Source organism: Bombus bifarius, unplaced genomic scaffold, assembly GCF_011952205.1.
Source record: "Bombus bifarius isolate JDL3187 unplaced genomic scaffold, Bbif_JDL3187 scf7180000007966, whole genome shotgun sequence".
NCBI lineage: Eukaryota > Metazoa > Arthropoda > Insecta > Hymenoptera > Apidae > Bombus > Bombus bifarius.
The window spans coordinates 8,210,598-8,234,295 of NW_022884352.1; the positions used below are offsets into that span (position 1 = coordinate 8,210,598).

A 23,698-nucleotide genomic window follows, 5' to 3' on the forward strand; every position below is an offset into this window, starting at 1 on the left:
ACTGTGTCGTGTAATAGTCTATCTAACAGTCTAGGTTATGTCATGGATCGTTTGACGTGTTCGATTTAAAACACTGTACATCACGCGAAACAGATTCTTCTAACATGATTTTTAGATTGTGTACAGTTCTTAGCGAGGTGTCGTTAATTGCGAATATAAACGTACTTCTAGCTTTGCTCAACAAACGTGTCCATTTTATTTGTATGCGTCTGTGCACAAGATATGACGTGCACTCGTAATCATTGATCACTTTCTGTCGATTGCGTGGGTTCTATGGAGGCCAGATCTTTTGGCTTCTAGACACCCATCGACTGAATTTGAAACATTTCATTAGAGTTTCAATTCGATTAAATTTGAGAAACGATGGTTCGATAGAATTTTGTATTTAGGCGGAAGATCTAGTTTTGATATAATTCCGTATGGTAAGCTACTAATGGTGTACTAAGATTACAAAATCCTGAACTCGCTCGTTTAATTAAATTTGAAAAGTAAGAGTTTAACGGGACTTTTGAATTATGTGGAGATCTCAATTTTAATAGAATTTCATACGGTAAGTTATACGCGTTAAAATTACGAGATCCTGGACATCTACCGTTTGATTAAATTTGGATAACACGAGTTAGTAAAAATGTTTATTTACGGAAATTTACGCGGAACAAATGAAATCATAGAACGGTGGAAAATGGTAATTTTTGATTACGGATTGTTACATAATCGTAGAAGGAAAAAAGCTAAGATTATAGAGTGAAATTTTTCTTCTCCTCTTTATAAAATTATAATCAGGATAAAAACTAGAATCATAGAGCGAATTTTTAGTATTAAAAGATAGTCGAGGAATGTGCGAGGAATCGAATTTGGAAAAATGCTGCTACAATGTTATATGGCTGTGTTTTCATGATTTCTCACGACACACTTTTATGAGAGTGAACAGAGTCGTCGATCAGTCTTCCAAATGCTCTTGCCTCGCAAAGATCGCGCTTAGATCACTTGGCAACGATTCGTACAGTCTAACCGCGTGCAGGAGTGATTATGCGTTGCACAAAGGTTCGTAATTTTCATTTGATCGTGATTACGTGAATGTGATACAAACGAAAACCAAAAAAAAGGGGGAGGAAAGTTCGTTATTGGATAAACTTAACAGAAAAATTCGCACAGGTTTTATTTCACGTAATTTAAGATTTAAGAGTTTTACGTAGACTTTGCCTTCGTAGAATTATTTCGCGAACTTTATTTCATAAAATAAGAAATATTTTGCAGAGGAGTAAGAAAAAAAAATAGTATGAATCGCCAATCTTCCGGAGGAGATGATTTCGATTTTATATGTTCCATTACTGTTGTCTTTGATATTATTATTGTTATTGATACACAGAAAGTTGAAGCTCGACGAATGCGCACAATATTCTATAATTCGTTATTGGAAACATAGGAACAGCTCATAGCAGTCTAATCTAAATTGCAGTTGTAAATCTTTCTATTATACGTCTTAACTGGTTCATACGCACGACTATGCTATTCAACCTCGAATTATCTCGATTTAAGCTTAAAATATATTAGAAGTCTATAAAAATTTCGGAATCGTAGAAAACTTCCTTTCGTCCGACTAATCTCTGCTTAGTTTCTATCTTTCTATGTTTCTATCTTGCGATTCTATTTGTTCGTCAAAGACATCACATAAAAGATACGAATAAAAGATACCTTTTCTGCCGAATAGTAAATAAATATTCAACAATTTTTGTAAATGAAAAGATTTCGTTTTCATGACTCACTTAGGTATGTACTCGCCTACATAAATAGTGCACTATTTCAAAATTAATATTACCGTGCCATCGAATCAAACATTCTGGCGAAACAGTAATATTCCTAGAATTTTATTTCCTCAATAACGTACCTGAAATCTGTGTAAACAAAAAAATAGTACCAGCTGAATTGTTAGAAATATCTATTTATAACTATCCCACTGTGTATATTTTATATTTAAGAAAGTTACTACACTTTCGTTAATCTGTAAGGAAAACGAAGGAACGAAATCATTCGGAAGATGAGAAATGAAATTGTTGTTTGCTTTTATCATTAATCGATGGAATTGCCGACGAAACGCGGCGTTTTTTTATTCGGGATCCTCTCCGCTATCGGATTTATATCTGACTGTAATTATTCGTTAGTCACGGAACGTTCGCGCGAAGTCGAAATATTCGTTGATATATTGCGGTTACGGGGTTACATAAACGGGCAGAGTAATTGAAAAGTCTATAGACTTTAATTGCAATCGTTGAAAATTGTAAAATAATGACTGAAAGATGATTGAGATTGCTTGTTGTTTGTAGAACCACTTCATCGACAACAACGATGGCGTGGAAGGTTCCTATAGGCTTTCTATGATATCTGGAAGCGAGAAACCGCTGGAGAATGGGGTAAGTTTTGCTTTCACATTATTTGGTTTGGTACACTCGTTCCTCAAGCGCGGTATCCGTTGCACGTGAATTTGTTTTACGCGAATGAAAATCGCGTAAATAAAATCTGTCAGTATAAAAGAAGAATATTGGAAATAAGAGCTAGTACAAATAAGTTTTAGAAATACAATTTATTTGAAATAGCTTAACAACAAAAAAGCAGTAACGACGTCTCGAAAACAAAAGTAAATTTTATTCGACGTCACGAATGTTTGGACTTCCAGGAGAATATATTTCCTGGCCACGTATTAATTAAGATCGCGCGTATAAAAAGTGTCAGATGTAAATTGAGCGAGCGATGTATCTATTGTTAGTAGGGATTGAAAGATTCCAATTTTTTAAAATAACACTGCATTTGTTAAAATATTTGATAACAATAACGAACATTATTATCCAAATATAAAGTATTTCATTTATGCTTTCGAGAGAATTCTGATTTATTATTATTATTATTATTTTCTACTATTTATTTCATTTTTATTTTTCGGCTCAATAGTTTTGAAAAAGGAAAGCGGTTGGCTTAGAATTATTTACTATTACTTGAAGATGGTAGACATATATAATAGTTAATAGTTAGTTCCATGATAAACAGCAGATATACGTGATAGAAAAATAAGAGCAAAATAAGGTTCACTGTGTGTGCGTGTGTGTGCATGCGTGCGAGCGTGTGAATGGATACGCGTGTACTATGAATAAGCGAGAATGCAAGACAATAGGGAAAATAATTGAGAATCGAGTTCCTTTTATGACCGGATGGATGAAAATAAATTATACTACTATGTACCATTTGATTGGCAATCTATACTGACCAATATTGTTAAATAATAATATAGAATAACATTATATCATATAGTATTTTAGTTATTAATTGAGAATTCCATTAGTAAGCATTCAGGAAGACTTTAATCCAATTCTAGCATTCAAGTACTGATAATAATAATAACAGCGACTTAATAGAAATCAGAAGAATTACGCCTTACAATTATCTTTACAATCGTACATCCTACGAAATCGAGATATGCGATACAAGATAATTGTTATCACTACAGCGAAGCCAGTGACGTCAGGTGTGTCTCCTTCGAAAAAGCACAACCAACCGAGAGGTCGTCGGAAAGGAACACCATCGTCGCCCTCCCATGCAACGCGACTTCATACCGCACAGTAACCAGTAGCAACCGATATCAGGACCAACGTCCGTTTCACAAAAAGGTAAGCTCGTTCCTTCTATTGCCAATCATCTATCCGTTGCAACGATGGCAAGCGACGACCAACTCATCTCCTTGCGTCGGAGACGAGGCTATTGTAGCGGCTGATTCACATATGTATCGAACCGACTGGACGAATACGAACAATCCGGTCGTCAGCAAAATTCCTTATTAACGAGCTACGAGAAACAACTAACCGAAGCTGCGAGTCAATTCGAAGCCACCCAACTCGAGTTAGAAGTATTAGACGAGGAGGAGCAAGCGCGCGGCTTCGAAATAAGGGATCAGTATGTCGCGGTAGACATAAAGTTACAACATCTTCTAAGGAACGCACAAGCAGCATCGCCGTCGACATCGATAGACCTTCCAACCGGTGCATCATCCGCAATCTCGAATCCGACAGCGATTAAATTACCAGATCTTCGGCGCCCTACCTTTGACGGAAGCTTAGATAAATGGAGGAAGATAATCACGGTTCAAGACGAATTAGAAGCCTTAGATCAGGAGGAAGTTGATCGTGTAGTCTCTTTAACGCAAGAGTGTAATGAGATTGACACACGGATCCTAGACCTCCTTGACCAACTACCATCGACAACCCCTTCGACACCAAAAACACGCGATTCATCCGTGAAAACCGAGCCAACGGAGAATATCGCATCGTCTCGAACGCCGATCCTGTGGCACCTATACGCGACCTGACGACGACCACGTTCACATCGTCAGCATCGCAACAATCTGATTCAACGCCACAAAACGCCTTGAATCTGCCAACCGCTCAAGATACTCTGGATCAGAAGGAACTCAATCCCGTGCAGGACAACAGCGATCATACTCCGCCGACGGAAAATATCGCGTCGAATCTAGCGACGATACCGTCCCCTGACAAGCGGAACTCGCTGCATGACATGCGCGACTCATCGCCTACACGCGCCTTGAAGACAACACCTCACGATTCTCTGGACCAGCAGAGTGAGAAAACCTCACCAGGCGACAAGATGTCGCAGACATTAATCTTTACGAATCTGTCGTTATACATGTAACGAGGTGTCGTTATACATCTCGTCGATTTCACAAAAGCAAGTGAAATTCACATGTAGATGCGTGTGGAGGTGTGAAGGAGGTCTATGGTTGATTGGGGGACAGGGCTCCCCCCGCTGATCCCCGTGTCGCGCCTTCTTGATGATGCTTGGTAATTGGACCAGCGTGGTCTAATTTTCCGCAAAAGGCAAAATCAGAGACTTGTCCGATGCAGTGATCTATGGGCTCAGTGGCCAAGTGTTGGTCGTCGCTTGCCATCGTTGCAACGGATAGACGATTGTCAATAGAAGGAACGAGCTTACCTTGTTGTGAAACGAACGTTGGTCCTGATATCGGTTGCTACTCGTTACCGTGCGGCGTGAAGTCGCCTTGCATGGGAGGGCGACGATGGTGTTCCTTTCCGACGGCCTCTCGGTTGGTTGTGCCCTTTCGAAGGTGACATGCCTGACGTCACTGGCTTCGCTGTAGTGATATCACTCCCGCTGCTGGTTTGATGTAGACACGTGGCACTGCGTGATCACTTGTAGATGCACGTTTCGTTGGCACGTAATCCGGCTCGAAGGACCATGTAATTTCGACCAATCGCGGGGAGACGCAGTCGCGAGGAGAGACGTCAACGGGAGTCGTAAATTCCCGTTACGATTATAATAATCGACACCACGAGTTGATCGATCCCCTGATTTCCGTTAAGATAATAGGGGTGATTAAGTTGATATAACACTGTGATTCACAGGGTTACAAGGTTTTATTTCCAACACTTATGATGTACATTGTTGAGTAGCTATAATTCGTAGATGACAATTTGTCGCACGAAGATAAGATAGATATGCACAATAGAGCAAGGCTCTTATAGTTGAACTTAGTATGTTAGTGGACGTAGCATTAGAGGATACTTAATAAAGGAAGCGAATGTTCGGTAATCCCGAGGACCGACTTAGATAGATGATGTGAGTTAGACCTTTCGTGCTTAGACTAAGTAAAGTTGACTTTTCTAGTAGTGTAGAAGAAGTAAAGTTGTGTGACGATGCTGTGTCGGAGGAAAGCTAGGGATGGGTGTGTCTAGCGCACGGGACCATCGGATTTGTTTATGACATTTTGGTCAGGAAAGTCAGGGCAGTATACATTGCTTCTGATTGGATAAACGAAGGTTGGTGGACTAGGAAGGGTCTCAGCCGCCCTCGATAGAAAGTTGTTACTAGGAAGCATCGTACGTGAGAAAAACTAACTTTCCCTTGTCAAGCCGTAGTAAACAATAATCTTTAGAAAGTGATTTAGAAAAAAAATATTTGTTCGGTCTGAAGGACCTTAGCTAGCAAATTACTGGGATTTATGATGAGTCCTTAAGACTATTGAGAGTACGCAGTAAGGATGAGCGAACTTCTGGTTCCCGTCTGGTCCGCGGTGTATGGCCTGATCTAGGTAGAGGGTCGTCCGACGTAACAACAATATTATTTTACATTTCTAGAAGAATTCTTATTTAATCATTATTAATGTTGCCTATTAAGAATTCTGTACATTTATTCTATAAATTTGTTTTACAAACTTCTAGGAAAACTTTAATCCGATCACGTATACCTTTTCAGTCGACGACAGTCACAGTCGAAGCGGGAGAAACTGAGAGAGCTCAATGGGATAACAAAATCGAATTTTTAATGTCCTGTGTCGCGTTTTCCGTTGGCCTGGGAAATGTTTGGAGGTTTCCTTACACTGCCTATCAAAATGGTGGTGGTGCATTCCTTGTGCCATACATCATTGTTCTGTTTATTATCGGGAAACCAATCTATTACCTGGAGATGACGTTAGGGCAATTTAGCAGCAGGTCTTGTGTACAAGTTTGGTCCATTTCACCTGCTTTCAGAGGTATATCCTCAGATAAATCGAGTTATTCGAATGCGAACAACTTGAGACCATTTTGCTCCAGTTACAATTCTAATAATAAGTCTAGAGTCGCAGTGATGTTTAATTTGCTGTTTTCAGGCATCGGTTATGGTGTGACGATTTCCGTTTTCTTAGTAGTTACGTATTATTGTTCTCTGATGGCACTGGCGGTATATTATTTATTGGCTAGTTTTCAATCAGTTCTTCCTTGGTCCTTTTGCTGGGAAGAATGGAAAGATATCTGCTTCGACAGCGCTCCAACTGACAGGGAAATAGTGGCAAATATTAGCAGCAAGAGCAGCTCTGCTGACTTATACTTTCGGTGAGTTTTTTTTATTTATTTATTTGAATTTTACAATTTGTCCAGTAGGACATTTGGTAAAATATTATAGCTTAGTGGTATTTTCGGTGAGTGATCAAGGAACATCATATTTATTAATAAATTTTCACTTTGACTAATTTAATCTCCCACCAATTATTCCTCCACAACGAGTACTACAAGATCGTCATATTATTAAATTAATATCGTCAACAGCAAAGTTTAATTTTATTAGATTCAAAAATTAGAGTTAATTCTATCGAAAGAATCATTTCTTTCCCTAATAAAGTAGTCGTTAACGAAGCTGTAATGAAGAATATCATTACAAAATACCGTAGAAATTAATCTAATTGAAATTGAAAAATTTGAATCATTTTTTTCAAAATTCTACTAAACTTGTACTATTAAAAAACAAAGTTTTCTTCGCCTTAATTACGTAATAAGGTAAAGCTGGCAGGCTTAAAAACATCATCACAAAATACTATAAATAAAAATGAATTTTATTAAATTTAAAAATTAGAATTAATTTTATTAAACTTATTAAAATCGATTCTCCGCTTCTTCGTTCATATAGGAAAGTGGTTCTTAACGAAGTTGGAATACTAGAGGGACTGGGATATCCATCTTGGAAATTGGTTCTATCTCTGTTCGCCAGCTGGATGTTCGTTTTCATAGTGCTGAGCAACGGTGTGAAGAGTAGCGGAAAAGCAGCGTATTTCCTCGCCTTATTTCCATACGTGATCATGATAAGTCTTTTAATAAGAGCAGTTACCTTGGAAGGAGCTGTAGATGGAATAATATTCCTCTTTAAACCAACCTGGGAAAAGATCTTCGATCCATCGGTATGGTACGCAGCCGTGACCCAATCCTTTTTCTCTCTTGGAGTTTGTTTCGGGGCTGTTATCATGTATTCCTCCTACAATCGCTTCGACCATAACGTATTGAGGTAATTCCAAATCGTTCAACATTTTATCTGATCCTAGATAATATCTACATTGATGTAAAATAACGCGTCAATCTTTTTGTCGATACATACGATATTCCGAAATATCTGTCTGATCGTGCGATTCATTAATACAGAGCTCATTTTCAATTGGATATTGATCGATCGATGAAGTGGACGAATTCGTAGGTTCAAGAAGTCAATAATTTAAGAACATGAACGTTAGAAACATTGGAAGTTCGGAAATAGAAATGTTTGGAAATTAGGAAAATGGAGAATTCGTAAAATTATAGGAAATTCGAAAGTTTTGAAAATTAAAAGATTTGGCAATGCAAATGTGAAGGAAGCTTGAAAATTCTAAAATTCAGGAACTCGAGACCTTTGAAATTGGAAGATCGACAAATTTACAAAAATAAAGAGATCGCCACGAATTTCACAAATTTGCACGATCGCGAAATATTGATACTATACTAAATATCGATACTACAGTTCAAAAATTCCGAAGCTTCGTTTCCAATTGATGATGAAACCAGTTTAAGAAGACAAAAGTTGCGGCTCGTAGGTCGCAAGTTTTCCGCACCAGAGATTTAAAAAGGAAATATTTTTTCAGAGATTGTACAGTGGTTACGATCATGGACTTTGGCACGAGCCTGATCGCAGGATGCACTATTTTCGGGATTCTAGGCAATCTCGCCCACGAATCTGGCAGAAAAGACATAAGCACCGTAGTTCGTGCCGGAACAGGCTTAGCTTTCATCTCTTATCCGGAAGCTCTGGCGAAATTTACCGTGGTCCCACAATTATTTGCCGTGCTCTTCTTCTTGATGCTATTTATCTTGGGGATTGGTACCACCGTGGCATTCACTGCAGTCATCAACAGCGTTATCAAGGACAGATTTCCAAATATCAAAAACTGGAAGATCGCTGCTGGCGTTTCATCGGCCGGTTTCCTCGTTGGAATCGTTTATTGCACGAGAGTAAGTGTCCCGTGCAAAGTATTTATTTAAATTGCAGCGATTTATAATATAGATCCATATCATCGTTCAAGCAGATCGGCGACGTATACGAAATTTCTTTACCACGATTACAAATTCCTCGGCTCTACTGACGACATTTTATCGTCGCAATGCAGTCAATTAGGTCTTTCCTATGTTTCTATATGTTTCTATATGCCGAAAAGGCATTCTATATCTACGAAAAGAAGAACATTCTCTCAGAAACGTATCCGCAGGCTGAAGAGACACTACCCGCTGGACCTAAAGGCTAGATTCAATTAGTTATTTAAATTAAGTAATATTTACTTATTTATAGTACTTACTTACAAATTATACTTGTCTATAATAAGTATTAACTTATTATAAATAACTAGCCTTGTCACTGCGCCACGCCAGAAAAATTACTGAAAATTCTCAATGCGAGAATTGATTGTAAATTTTAATAAATATAAAAAAAAAGAGACAAACGTATCTGTCTGATAAGAGTAACTCAAACTGGGCTCGCATCGGCACATCCTATGCAAGATATTATCATTATCAGATGAAATTAGACTGAAATTATAATCTGCTTCTTTCGATACTTCATTCGTCCACCTTTGGATATTCATTACTTTCATGTCATAATCAACGACGGAAAGTATATAATTTGTCGCCACGAATTTAAATTCTACTTGCCAAAATACAATCGTTATTCCAACAGATTGGGGACACGTAACGAAGGAGGATGTTAAAAAGCGATGTATCAGTATGATTTGCTCGGGACAGTTACGATTTGCACGATAATTGGATGAAAGCGCGTGTCTCGACCATTTCATCCATGTCACGCAAGATCAATAACGAGAGAATTATTTCGAGTATTACGTGTCAATGTGTTTACAAGTGTTTCTTATTGACACGACCAAGCACGTTATTCCTGACTAATCTTCTGTTATTCACAATTGGATCACGATATTCAAGCATGTATATTAACATCTCGGTAAATATTAGCAATAGCTATGAAAAATATTATTCATCGAATTGAGATGTGCATTCGCGTGCAATAAGATCCTATTGAACATTAGAACTCGTGAAAACACAATGTACGTTCAAATACACACTGGCACGTAATACTCGAAATAATTCTTTAAATACATAAAACATTCGGCATCAAATTCTATGAAAACACTCTATTGAAAAAGTCGAAGGGAATCTTTGTTTCTTGAAAAATATTGCAAATATAAAGAAAATGATACGCGCCATTATACTGGTCATAGAAAGCTATAAAACTTTCCCCTCTTTCGTTTCTTTCTCTATCGTAAAACGCTGGCAATTAACCAGCTAGCTGTTTTTGACGAGTATACTCGTCATGCGTAAAAAGTAATCACATTTTGCCGTTTATATACAATACTGCGATTTTAGCGAAAGTTAAAATATGTTCGTAAATTTTAAGACGTTCTGAATATTTTCAGTTACCCTTCGACAGATACGATCCTGAGAAAATATTCTTCTTTCAACTATATTGGCATTTTCATCGAACTACACGATGATGGTACCCCGCTGGGGGTAGCCACCCACATGTTATTTAGCAATTAAGTTAGAAACATTTACCAAATGTTCAGCTGGACAAATGGTAAAGTACGAATTAAATAATAAAAAAAAAAAAAAAAATTTTCATCGAACATATTTCTCCAATATCAGATAGAAGCAAGTCTGTTTTGATCGACTTGGTTCGAAGGAAGAACTTGTTAGGGCATTTAATTTGATTTAATCGAATTTCTTTCCAGGGTGGTCAATACGTTTTGAACTTGGTAGACTACTTCGGAGGCACGTTTATTATAGTGTTTCTCGCTTGTTTCGAGATTATCGCTATTTCTTGGGTGTACGGTAATTCTTCGTCTCCTTTATAATCTTTTCCACTTTATAAGAAACACTTAGAGCAATCACCGGTCATTTCACTTATTAGTATCACTTTTCTTACAGGCGTCGACAATCTTCTAGACGATATAGAATTTATGGTGGGAAGCAGACCTTCGTTTTACTGGAGATTCTGCTGGTATTACCTAACTCCATTGACGCTTCTCTCGATTCTTATTTATTTCCTTTCTGAACTCACGCCGATCACGTACAACGACGAATATTATCCGACTTCTGCCTATGGTACGACAAATTCTACAGGGTAGAACATCCTTGACGCTAACATTTTTTTATTTTACGTCGATCGAAATTCAGAATATCGCTGCTCGATTCGCGTGCTATCAGAAAAAAGATGCAACAAGTGACTATGAATTCTTAGGTTCAACAAGCTTTAGCGCGAGTTGAGCTTGCATAGAAAAATCCTTATTTTCAGAACATACAGTGCTGCGAACAACTGTAGACTCAAACACAACATTCTCGGTATTATTTCTTCGATATTTAAAAAAAAAAGAAAATACTGATCATGCTTGGATATGTTAAGTGAAATTGATTTTGTAAAGAGTAAGTTGAACGATGTGGGATATCAGGAGATGTTATATAGCAATTTATTGCCTTTCATAATTGAAATAGAAGGCAAGAAGACAATGGTCCTATTCACAGACAGACGCCACTACGAAAAAGTGCTTTTAAGATTTCGGAATAGAACCATTACCATGGTCAGCATCGAGTCTTGATCTGGGTCTGATTGAGAATCTATGGGGAATTTCAAGAAGAAAAGTTTACGATTAGGAGAAACACTACCTGTACAGAAAATATCGTTGAGCTTAAAAAATGAATAAAATCCGTACCTAACAGATTAATAGTGTGTGATATAAAAGTAGAAGTAGAAAAACAGAAGTGATATAAAATAATGAAAAACCCAGGAAATATTGAATGAAGATCATAACAAAATTAATATCGAGTTTATGTTGTTTCATAGCGAAAAACGCAATTTTAAGAGGAAATTTCATTTTCTTCCAAACTTTGAAAGAATTGTTGTTTGTTGTATCTTCGGTTTCGTTTTATATCGCAATATGAAGTTATACAGATGATCTTGTCGACTGTTGTTTCAACATTATGAAAAATCTAAAAACAGAGTTGAGTGTATAATTATTCACGGCACTGTACATTACAGAAGCTTGGAAATTCGTTTATGAAAGTATAGAAATTCTGTGTATCGTTTATGGCAAACGTATATTTCTACTATATTTCAATTAAACCTCGTTTCATAAAAATTCCAATTCTCTTTCCAGTCGCTGGATGGTTAATTTTGGGACTAGGAGTGATTCAACTTCCTATCTGGATGTTCGTTAGTAAGATCAAGAACGAAGGGAAATCTTATTTGGACGTAAGCATTAAGAGAAACTGGAAACCTCCATAAAGCCACTGTATCTTTTGCTAAAATCTTATAATCGTCCCATTCTGATGGCAAGTTTGTGTGTGATATCATTTTTAGAAAAATAGAAAAGAGACATATACAACATCGGTCGTAACAATAGAAAAAAGAAACTTAAGAATATAATTTAATAGAAGAAAAAGAAAGTGAAATTTCTATAAAGTCACGCGCTCCTTAAAATTTCTTCACTGTTTCCATATTTACTGAGAAACAAGGTGGCCATGTTAAAACCTTGATACTCTTTTCGTTGTAGTTACAGTTCTGTCTGTCTCGACGTGTAAATCACCGGACCATGGTCGTGTTCACAAATAAAATTATTGTCTTCAATTCTTTTTGTGAATCGTATTAAAATCCTTTTCTAGTTTTCGCCAAATGGTATCATATGCAAACCTGTCGTTAGAATGGAATAATTATAATATTTGAGCAAAAAATATGTATAGTGGTTTTAGGGAAATATAAGACACTGTACACTTGCCTTGGATAATTTTCAGTATCATGTTCTCGCTTTTCATTGTCTGCGATTCTGGCTTTTCCAACATCGCGTATTCTTACGAATTCCGTTGCACTTACACGGCTTTCGAGCCTTCTAATTACGTCTTGTATTTCGTTTCGATATTTACAACGCTTTTAATTTATTATAATTTATTAATTTATTATACTAAATTCTTATAATCGGAATTCACCGAATCTAATAAAGGGAAGAGTACGGTACGTATGAACATTAATAAAACGTGAACACTACATGAACACTAATAAAATGTGTACATATGTGAGTTACATATGAACACTAATAAAATGTGCACATATTTATAGAAACGGAAAAATGGATCCGCCGCTGGGAAATATTAATTTCTGATATTATCTTATATAATATTATCATGTCTAATAAAACGTTGGGAAATTATGATATTCGGATAACGAGTGTTCGGATAAGGAATGCTCTACCGGATTACGAGAAATTGCAATATTTCTTTTATCTCTATATTCTCCTTGTAGATACTTAAACCGAGCGCCGATTGGGGACCTAAGGATCCCGTAAAATTTAAGGAATGGAAGGAATTCAAAGACTCAAAGAGGATAGCGAGGATGAATTTGGAGAAGAAAAGGTGGAGAATCGTAGCTTTGTTGGTCGGAGATGATTAACAGTCAGCACACGATTTCTCCGTATCTTCTTTGTTGACGATCGTATTGATGAAAATAACGACGTTTCGTCCATTCAACGAACACATTATGTATTATAAATATTAAATGCTTATACAAATAAATACTAAATTCTTATCTCGCTTCGGTAATCTTTGCAGACTCGAGCGTCAAAAGCAGAGCAGAGAAATAGCATAACATATATATAATAATTAGACTGCGGATGTTTATGCAAATTTACATTCCTATGAATTAGCATAACTAAAGAAATTTTTCTCCGTTTATTAAATCATATAACGAGCACTCTACCCTGGACAATTTATATCATTTTCTTACATTCTGTACATTTCTGCATTTTGAAATTTCTTATATAAACGCGGGAACACGTCGCAAGTATAAAATTGTACTCAGTGGAGTTTCTATAGAGATCTCGTATCACTATCTAATCTTTTCTGTCGTTCTTACAAATTAAAGTGTATATCAATTGAAGCCATCTTGGCTCTGTCCTGGCGTTTCTCTCTTTTAGTTTCTCCTCTTTGAAGCGAAGCCAAGCTTTTCTGTAATTGGTTTCTATCGGTCCCCATTTCGATGTTGACAGAAAAGATTTCCTTAAATTCTACGAAAGAAAGACAACACGCCAAAGTAAAAACTTATTAAAAATGATTCATTATCTGAAGTCAACATCTCGAACAACATTTATCTAAGTTTGTATTACATTTTATGTATATATGTATATGTATGCATGTATATTTATTTATTTCAGCCTGATGGCTTAGAGAAATTGGTCTTGGCTTTATTGGGTCGCCCCAAAGGTTTCTTTCTTCTTCTTTTATAAGGAAATCATAGACGCACGACATTTTTTGTTTAATATTATTTTATTGAATTATGTATGATCCTACTGGAACTTATGTATGAATCTGTTGGAACAAAATGGATCGTATATAATTCAATAAAATAATATAAAACAAAAAATATTCTGCATCTATTATTTCCTTATGAAATGAAAGAAACTTTTGGGACAACCTAATACATAAATTACAAACATAAATCATGACTGAAACATATTATAAAAACAATATTATATGTATATGTAATAAAAAGGACGAATTAAAGAAGAAAATTATATGGATGGTGAAAGTGAATTTAATGCAGTACCTTTAATAATGGCAAGTTCCTGTTTCTCAGCATCTCCACGATCATCCAGAATGGTATTTGAAGAATGCTGAAGCACAGTATGACTGTACCAGCCGCGTGAGCCGTAGCAGGATATCCTCTGCCGCCGTAAGTCAAGGGAGAAAGAGTGGCGACAGTGTAAAAGAAAATCAGTATCAAAATTAACGGTGTCAAGAGGAACCAGCAAATCCTCCAGTAACTACTTGCTTTTCTGTCCAGCATAAATTCGATGTCGTCTAGGAAATTTTCGATACCTGTTTTAAAAAGTCACGATGTTTGCTTGATTACTTCGTTAATTTCCCTTATTTTTAAATTTATTATTTCATTATTAATTTGTGAGATTTCCACTTTGCGAAACTTTACTTCAAATCTTAACGCTAAACCTATTCCTACCGTGTGCGGTCAAAATGATCAAAGAAGTAATAGTTTTTATGATTTAACATGGATAATGGTTAATTTATAATTAAATGTATATAAAATGACGTACTTTCATAAGATTTCTTCAATTTCAATTATAGACTTAAATGGAATTACACTTTTATTTCTATAGAGATATATCTTATTCAACTTCGCTGTATTTCTTACAAATTATCTTATTATCAAATATGCATTTGCAAAATTTTCGTAATTTTGTAACCTTTACAATTCTTTACTTGACAAGCTTTTTTGTAGTAATGAATCTGAGCTTGTCGATAGCTTTATTGCATGGTATTTTTCCCGCGATTCTTTATACAAAAGTAATGTACGCACCAGGTTTATAACAATTTTGTGAGTTCTCTGTAAATTGGCCCCATACTGTAGATACCATTGGAAATTTATTGCTTCGTAAACGTTGACTTCAACGTATAAACCTCATAATTTCAGCAAAGTCATTCCTGTTCGTTGTTTTTGAAAAAGATGTAGGTTTCCAAATTTTATTCCACAAATATGAGACATCTAGATTTGTTATATAGCATATAGCATATATCAGAGCAATATCCCTCTTAGTCCCCAATATTCTAAACGCTTCTTCTTCCGTATATTTTATTATAGCACATCAAGCATAGAAAGAAGACTAAAAAGGAAACGCCCAACAGATTTCACAAAGAACATAACCTAACAAACACGAAAATGGTACCTCGCTGGGGGTAGCCACCCACATGATAATCAAACAGGCAAAAAATTCCACCAAATGTCCAAATCGGACAAATTGTGAATGTAAACGACTAAATAAATAAATAAAAAAAAATTTTATTATATGATCCCTTGTACGGTGATCAATGATAAGATAAAATGGCGTCTTTACTTGTTCTTCCATAATATGCATATCCCTCAAAATATTATGAACTGATGTCCTGCCAGGTTTGAGACTTACATCTATTATATTTATACAAAAATATTGATGAGTATTGGCCTTCTCCACTAACGGTTACTCGAGAGTGGAGTTGGGAAAGCTTCTCCCGTGTTTTATCGCAATCAGCAATAACCCTAAGAAGCTTCTCGATTTTTAAAATGTTTGTAACAATGGACTGTAAAAAATGGTAAATTTTATGGCGATTTCTTAGGGTTATTATGGGCCTGAATTGATATGTCTTGTCTTTATGGCAAGATTACGGGTGTAATAGCTGTTATTATTTGTTATTACTGATTTTGTTTGTCATTTGACCTTGAGATAGCCTTTTCTTCGTACTAATTGCATTTGTTTGAAGAATAATAAAAATATTTTGACCGCTCACGGTAGGCAAGGCAGAATAGAAATTTTTCTCAGAAAATAAAAGAGCAAACTAAAATTAAATACCGAAAAATATATTGTATGCATGTTTTAGGAAAAAAGTCAGGAATTATTAAACGATATGATAAAGTTTAAATATTGTTAAATTTGTGTAGAAGTCGCGAGAGTTTCGCAAAATGGATATATAACGAACAAAATTTCAATTCAACCTTCCAATAAATATGCAAAGTAGAAATGTAAGATCGATATAAAATACAACAATGTAGAACACAACGTGAAATACAACACATGTACAAACCGTATACCCATGTTACGGCAGTGATTTCGAAAGAAGCCAAGATGAACACGACGAACGATGTACCATAGTAATCGACCAAGGTCAATACAAACTGTCCACCCTGTGTAGAATTAACGAATTATCATTGATCGATTAGTGTCAAAAGAGAAATACGATTCTACAATCTGCCGTGAAAATCAACCTCATTTCCTCATTCCTTGTCATTCATCGACGAAGAAACAAATAACTCGAAAGTTGACTAGATATTGTACAATGTATCTACTTGTATGCGTAATTGTACTTTGATAATTGATATCTTTCAAGTTAAGTAACAAAATGCTTGAAGATTATTTCAATTTTATTGTATTACCATTTTAATACCGCTGTAGCGTTTGAGAGATTATGTTCAAACAAGAAGAAAGAAACAGGCAGATGGTAAAACGGTAGAAGCTTCAAGATTTGTAAATTACGTGCCGGAGTAACGTAAACTGTGCTCACAGCAAATCCCATTGAACAGACGGAAAGCACGATTTTCCAGATTTCCATGTTTGGAAGCTTTTCTTTCAAGCAAGTCACTACTCCTGACACCATCCCTACGATGCTTCCCACGCCGAGGACAAACATCATCACGAAAAACAGAACCGCGAAGAACTGTAACAGATAAATGTATCTTTCGTAAAAATTAAAGCTTATATACAGGGTGGTTGGTAACTGGCGGTACAAGCGGAAAGGGGGTGATTCTACGCGAGAAAAGAAGTCGAAAATATAGAATAAACATTTTTCGTTCGAGGCTTTGTTTTCGAGAAAATCGACTTTGAATTTTCGTTCGGTACGCGTGCACTTTATCGCGTCTCGTTATAACAGATCTCACTGTAGATCGTTGTCTAGATGGAAAAATGAAAAAAAAAAATTAAAAGAAAAAATTTTTTATTCTATATTTTCGACTTCTTTTTTGTACCACCAGTTATGTATATATAATTAATACCATCCTGTATATATAATTAATGTTTACCTGTCCATTCCAAAATGAGATTGAGTACCACAGATGTTTCGTACACATTCTCATTCAACTTCGACATACACAAGATTAAGAAGGACTAAAGTAGCACATGAAATACTTTGAAATGAATTTTGTTTAGTCGAGGACATCAAACGGTAAAGAATGAGAAAATACTAGAAGGAAATAGAACGAAGGAAACGGACGAGAGGGAAGATTTTTAGTTGTTTCAAGATCTATACATGTTCTAACTAACTGTAGAACATATTTATTTATTAATATTCGTTTTACTATATATTCATTTATGTTTACTTGAGGTACAAAGGTAAACTTTGCAATGGCATCAGGATAAGAGATGAACGCCAGGCCAGCTCCGGATTTCACTACATTGTCGATATCCTCCATACCCATTTCATGAGCCAGATTTCCCAAAATCCCAAAGATCGTGCACCCCGCTATAAAACTCGTTAAAGTGTCGACACTAGTTACTATGAGCGCGTCTCTGAAACACGAGGAAAACAATTTTTTTCTTCCTCGGCTTTTACTATAGTGTTTACTATAGCGAATCGTCTAAGAGTCGAAGCTGAAATATTTTTCACGCTATTAATTATATCGAGAAGTGTGAATAAATTTCAGAGAGAAGTTGAATAGTTTCAAGGGCGACGAATTCTCATGTTCTTTTCTGATTGTAGCTTTTCTCTAGGAGAAGGCAAACTTTGTTTCCTTTTTTGTTCAGTTCTATAAATGTAATTGCACGTTTTCTAATGCATTAATCGATGTAGCTCGAATACAATAGATTCTGATAGAACAGAGATGCAGATTCTGTATAAAAATTGATTTATCTACTTGTATCGAGAAGTTATTAGTTCGGTGGTTACTTTATAAATCATCGAAACACGACCCCCTTGAAGTCATTCAACTTTCACGTGAAACATTTTTCGGTATAATTAACCCTTTGCACTCGGCATATTTCCATATATTTCATTTCTTTATTTGTTTCTTCGTATAATGCGAAGACAGAACTCCAAGAAAACACATATTTTTAGAAAGTTGGGGCTTGTGTAATTTTATGCTATCCTGCGCACTCCGCTGTTTAGACTGACATCCTTTCGCTCCTGTAAGGAAGTTTGCTCGTGCGCAGGGGTATTTCGACTGATTTTTAATTATAAATAACTAGATTTGCTTAGATAAATAATTAGAAATAACTAAGATTTGCGATGTCCTCTCAGAAGCTGGGTGCAAATGGTTAATAAATAACAATGAATGACTTCGTTTACCTGTACACGTTATGTTTGAAGTCGTTGTGCGACGAATAAGTGATAATAGAGCCGAAGCAGACGGAAAGGGAGAAGAAACATTGTGTGACAGCCGCGTACCAAACGCTTGGCTCTAAGAGTTTCGACCATTTCGGAGTAAGAAAGAAGAGAATCCCAGTTCCAGCGCCTTCCAAGGTCACTGCTCTGATCAGAAGGCTCAATAAGATGATATATGGGAAAATGGCTAGAAAATACGAAGCTTTTCCTGAACTTTTCACACCCTGGAACGTTATTAGGATAACGCAAAGCCAGCTAAATAGGAGACATAACGTTAATTTCCAATCCGGCAGTCCAACTCCATCGTCGATACTATCTTTCTCTTGGAGAACCACTTTCCTGGAATTATTACAGACAACAAAGATCGAAAACAGAAAAACTAAGAAATCAGCAACTTTCTTATATTATTTTTCGATTTATTCTTTTTTTCCTCTTTTCGTAGTGTAACTCACAGGAAGTAGAGTTCCGCGGAACTTCTGCGTTCCTTCTCGTGTAATAATTTAGTAAACATGCTAACATTGACCGATTCGCTATCGATCTTTTGGCTGGAATCGACGCAATAATCAGCCCATTCTTCTCTGCACTTCGCCCAGGGTAATTCCGCTGAGAATGACGCGATTAAAAAGAAGAGCGTGAGAGCCATCAATGAGCTGTAATATGTCATCACTGCCACGTTCGAGCAGAATTGAGACCATCCAACACCTAAGACGATAATTCTTTGATACAGTCATTCGATGATAACATTTATTTATTTGTTCGATTGATAATGTTATTGTTTTATGACCTGAGATCTTTCTTCTAGGCGTAATAAACGCCGTCATAGGAGACAAGCAACGAAATTGAAAAATTATTGAGAGAAATCTTACGATAAGAAATTTCAATTACAGTAGAGCCGCCCTTATCCGAACACCGATTAACCGAACATCATAATATCTGGACGTTTTATTATCCGAAGAGGGTATTTCCCAGTAACGGATGCCTTTTTCCCTTTCAAATATTTTTTTTTTTTTATTTATATTGAGATATGTGTAATTTTCTGTGCTGGACTGAGTTAAGTGCGTAGTAGAAATACTTATATGTATATATCAGTGTGTGGAAGTATGTGTGTATGCGCAGCGTCTCGAAACAAAGGAATGTAAACAGTCAGTCGGTTAAGAGTCGTCGATGAAGAGTCGGGTGTAGAAGGTGCTGAGACGCGTGCAAGTGTGTATCGATAAATATATAAAGAATCGTCCATGTAATAAATATATCATTATTTTAGTAATAACTGTCAATATAAATTTAATGTTCCTATAACATTATTTCGGCTTCAAAGATCCACAATTCTCAACAATTTATTTACATTTTACAATTTGTCCAGTAGGACATTTGGTAAAATATCATAGCTTAGTGGTATAATAATATAACATGTGGATGGCTACCCCCAGTGGGATACCATGCCGTTTCAAATATGTACACATTTTATCAATGTTCATATGCAATGTATTCTTTTCCTTTATTATATCAGTGAATTCTAATTATGAGAACTTGGTATGAAACTAATAGCGTTGCAACTATGGGAACAAAGTACGACATGATTGGAAAATTCGAAATTGTTGTAGGTGCAACAGAATTAGCAAAAATACACGTTGGAAAAGCCAGAATGGCAAACGTTAAAAAACAAAGAAAGAAATATTGAAAATTATCCAAAGCGCGTAGGTTCCTCTAATGCTGGCAGCGGAAGAGAAAAATGAAATATACCGACGTAACGAAATAATTTCATCGCGATAAAAACGATAACAATGATGATTTTACACGAATGAAAACAGCAAAAGAAGGTGGTCTCTATGCAGTTACTTGCGTTGAAAAAATTGTATGATTTGGCAGCCAGAAAGATACGAGATCGATAAATATTTACAGAAACTATCGATTCACCTTAATCTGTATTTGAATGAATGAAATTTCATACTAGAGAAGCGATCGTTATTATCCGAAAATTCTATTATTCGAACAATTTCGTCTTCCTACCAGTTCGAACAAGAGAGGTTCTATTGTAGTTTATAAAAATTTTTATAATATAATAATAATAATATAATGTATAATATAATAAATAAAATAATGTATAATATAATAAAAATTTTTCACTTCGTACTGATAATAAAATAAATAAAATATGATTGCCGAGAATGAAAATAACTTTAGTTTGATGTTAATAAAATATGATCGTTGAAAATAGATTAGTTATAACGGATCATTAAAATTATCTAGTTACCACCAAACGCAGGTGAAATATTCCAGACTTTGATCGACGAGGACGAACAGAACTGTCCAAGGATCACCTCCAGGTAATAAAATGGTTTGCCAACGACGAAAAGAACGATGATGTAGGGTATTAAGAAAACACCACCGCCATTTTCATAGGCAGTGAAAGGGAACCTCCAAATATTACCGAAACCTATCGATATCGCGATACAGGACATTAAGAACTCTATTTGGTTGTCCCATGTGCTTCTTGCTTCCGTTTCTTTCACGGTTTCCGGACATCTGACGATCGATTCCCTTGGGCCCTCGTGTGATTTCGTTTTACCCGTTTCGTCCATGGAGAACGCTGGATTTCGATGTCCTTCGTTATTCTACAAAGATTTATAAATCACTGTTGTCGTTGTGTAAGTTACTGTTGCTCTATTGCATTCTGTTACAGTGTACTCTATGCAGCATGGTATTTAGCGACTATACAGGATGATTGGTAACTGGTGGTACAAGCGGAAAGGGGTTGATTCTACGCGAAAAAAGAAGTCGAAAATATAGAATAACAATTTTTCGTTCGAGGCTCTGTTTTCGAGAAAATCGACTTTGAATTTTGGCTCGGTACGGGTGCACTTTATCGCGTCTCGTTATGACGGATCTCACTGTAGACATCGTTGTCTCGATGGAGAAATGAAAAAAAAAATTTGTTATTCCACCACCAGTTTATGAAATATTTATTTAAATATTTATACCACCAGTTACCAACCACCCTGTATATTAAAATAATTAATCAAAGAATGTGGGCACAGCGAAGAAAGTGTAGAGAATATTTTCACGCAGTCGCCGTATATGCTGTAACAATAGAGTTATTCGTGTAAAAGCAGCAGCATTTAGAGACAAATATAAATATTTGTATTATCAGGAAAACGAGGAATTATTATCGCAACGTTGAAAATTGTTCTTCAGGAAAATTGTGCGTCGAAACTTCTACGTACATTTTCAGATTGCTTTCTAATTTCATCAATATAGTCACGATAGTCGAGTCTCGTTATAGCGCCAATGAAACTTCTAAATGTTTCGTATAGCACTCGTGAAAATCATCTACAAATATACAAATAGAAGAACAAATATCGTGTAAAATTGCGAATCGGTCGCAATAAAACCGTGCCGTCGATAGATAGCGACGAATTAGATTTTAAGCTCTTTAGGGCCGTCGAACGATCGTTATCGCGTGAGTAAAATCTCGCTATCGCCGGTGTTGCTCCGGTAAAACATAGGCGAAGATGTTTAGCGTTTACTTGCAATTCTTCGTTGCACGTCTGATGAGGTAAATTGTAAGTATGGTGGATTTCTTCCTGCCTCGACTTCAATAATCGGTACCTTTCGATCGATAAATATAGCAAATCACGAAATGTCGATAAAACTAACGATAAATCGAAGGAATCAGAATCAGTGGAAAGAGATGAAGTAATTTCGAGAATACGGAAGATTTTATTACTGATACCTGGATCATTATTTTCTCCCCCATTTTAATTTTTCTGATTCATCAGATAAAGATAAGTGACAGGCTAATATTTCCAATTTTTAACGATCATTATTATATTTCCCAGAAATATCAACGATAGAAAGAAAACACGACCATTGATCACACATTATTTTGTTCTTTTTTCATTTATCACACAAAAAGGTAGCTAATTAGCAATAAATAAATTTTTTACCCATGTGCTATTCGCGACCGTTAGATTTTCAATAAATATCGAAAACAAGAAAGAAACATGATGCGATCACTTACTATTTCGTTCTTTTTGCATTTATCACATAAACAAGTACTTGATTATCAAGAAACGAAATTCTACCCATGTGCTGTTCGCAACCGTTACAATTCCCATAAATGTCGACAATAGGAAACAATCACACTTCGATCACTCACCATTTAGTTCTCTCTGTTCACTGCACAATATCAGAACGAAATATCACAAAGGAACGAGGAACGATAATATGAAATGAAAATGTCAATTTGAAATCAACGAAACGAAAGAGAATCGACAATAAGACGTCGGCAATGTGATCTCAATTTTCTCCGCGATCGACATCACGCGTCTCCTCTTATATCGCGGTATTGCACGTATATCGATATTATACCCCCGACGAACACCTCGAGGAACCTTGATTGATAAAACGGTTGTGATTCTAACAGATAGATTACGTTGCAGTTTCGTACACGCGGCTCTGATAACGACTGATCCAACAGGAATGTGAAATTGTGTCGAAACTTCTGAAGGAAAAGTTTCCTTTTCCCCGTAACCGCTTGAAAGATACAGCTTATCGGAATCGCACGAAACAAGAATGTATGCGATTTTAAACGAATCGATCTTCTAGCACGGTCGATGACTTTTTTTAAATCGACCTTCCTTTTTTTTTTTAAATTAATATTTCCTCTTATTGTTAATATTCTTGCTTGCTGTTATTGTTATTCTTGTGTTAGGTTTTCGCCCATTACAGTCTTAGGTAACGAACAGGTAACAAATACAGGTAAGAGAGCGATAATTTGTTTTGTAAATTAGGTGTAGTTGGTTTTAAGGTAAATGAAGCGATCGAGTCGCGGAGAAATAAGGAAAAATCTTTTGTTGGAGAAATGGAGAAAGTGAATTTTTAATTTTATATTATATATATATATATATATATATATATATATATATATATAT

General features: G+C 35.9%; 2 protein-coding genes across 2 annotated transcripts; one reads left to right on the forward strand and one right to left on the reverse strand.

Moving 5' to 3' along the window:
- The first annotated feature begins 893 nt into the window (after positions 1-893).
- Positions 894-13,467, forward strand: LOC117205640 (sodium-dependent nutrient amino acid transporter 1-like). The gene is made up of 10 exons (XM_033444258.1): positions 894-1,044; positions 2,325-2,411; positions 6,277-6,553; positions 6,671-6,893; positions 7,465-7,836; positions 8,444-8,810; positions 10,592-10,691; positions 10,788-10,964; positions 12,014-12,108; positions 13,153-13,467. Exons 1-10 carry the CDS (start codon positions 1,030-1,032, stop codon positions 13,297-13,299), a joined length of 1,860 nt encoding a protein of 619 aa, XP_033300149.1. The 5' UTR covers positions 894-1,029; the 3' UTR covers positions 13,300-13,467.
- A 96-nt stretch (positions 13,468-13,563) lies between these two features.
- On the reverse strand, positions 13,564-23,226 carry LOC117205630 (sodium-dependent nutrient amino acid transporter 1-like). The gene is made up of 9 exons (XM_033444246.1): positions 22,924-23,226; positions 21,019-21,379; positions 19,220-19,469; positions 18,732-19,106; positions 17,767-17,956; positions 16,932-17,108; positions 16,479-16,578; positions 14,452-14,723; positions 13,564-13,912 (listed from the first exon to the last, which is right to left on the reverse strand). Exons 1-9 carry the CDS (start codon positions 22,924-22,926, stop codon positions 13,739-13,741), a joined length of 1,902 nt encoding a protein of 633 aa, XP_033300137.1. The 5' UTR covers positions 22,927-23,226; the 3' UTR covers positions 13,564-13,738.
- Positions 23,227-23,698: the final 472 nt, after the last annotated feature.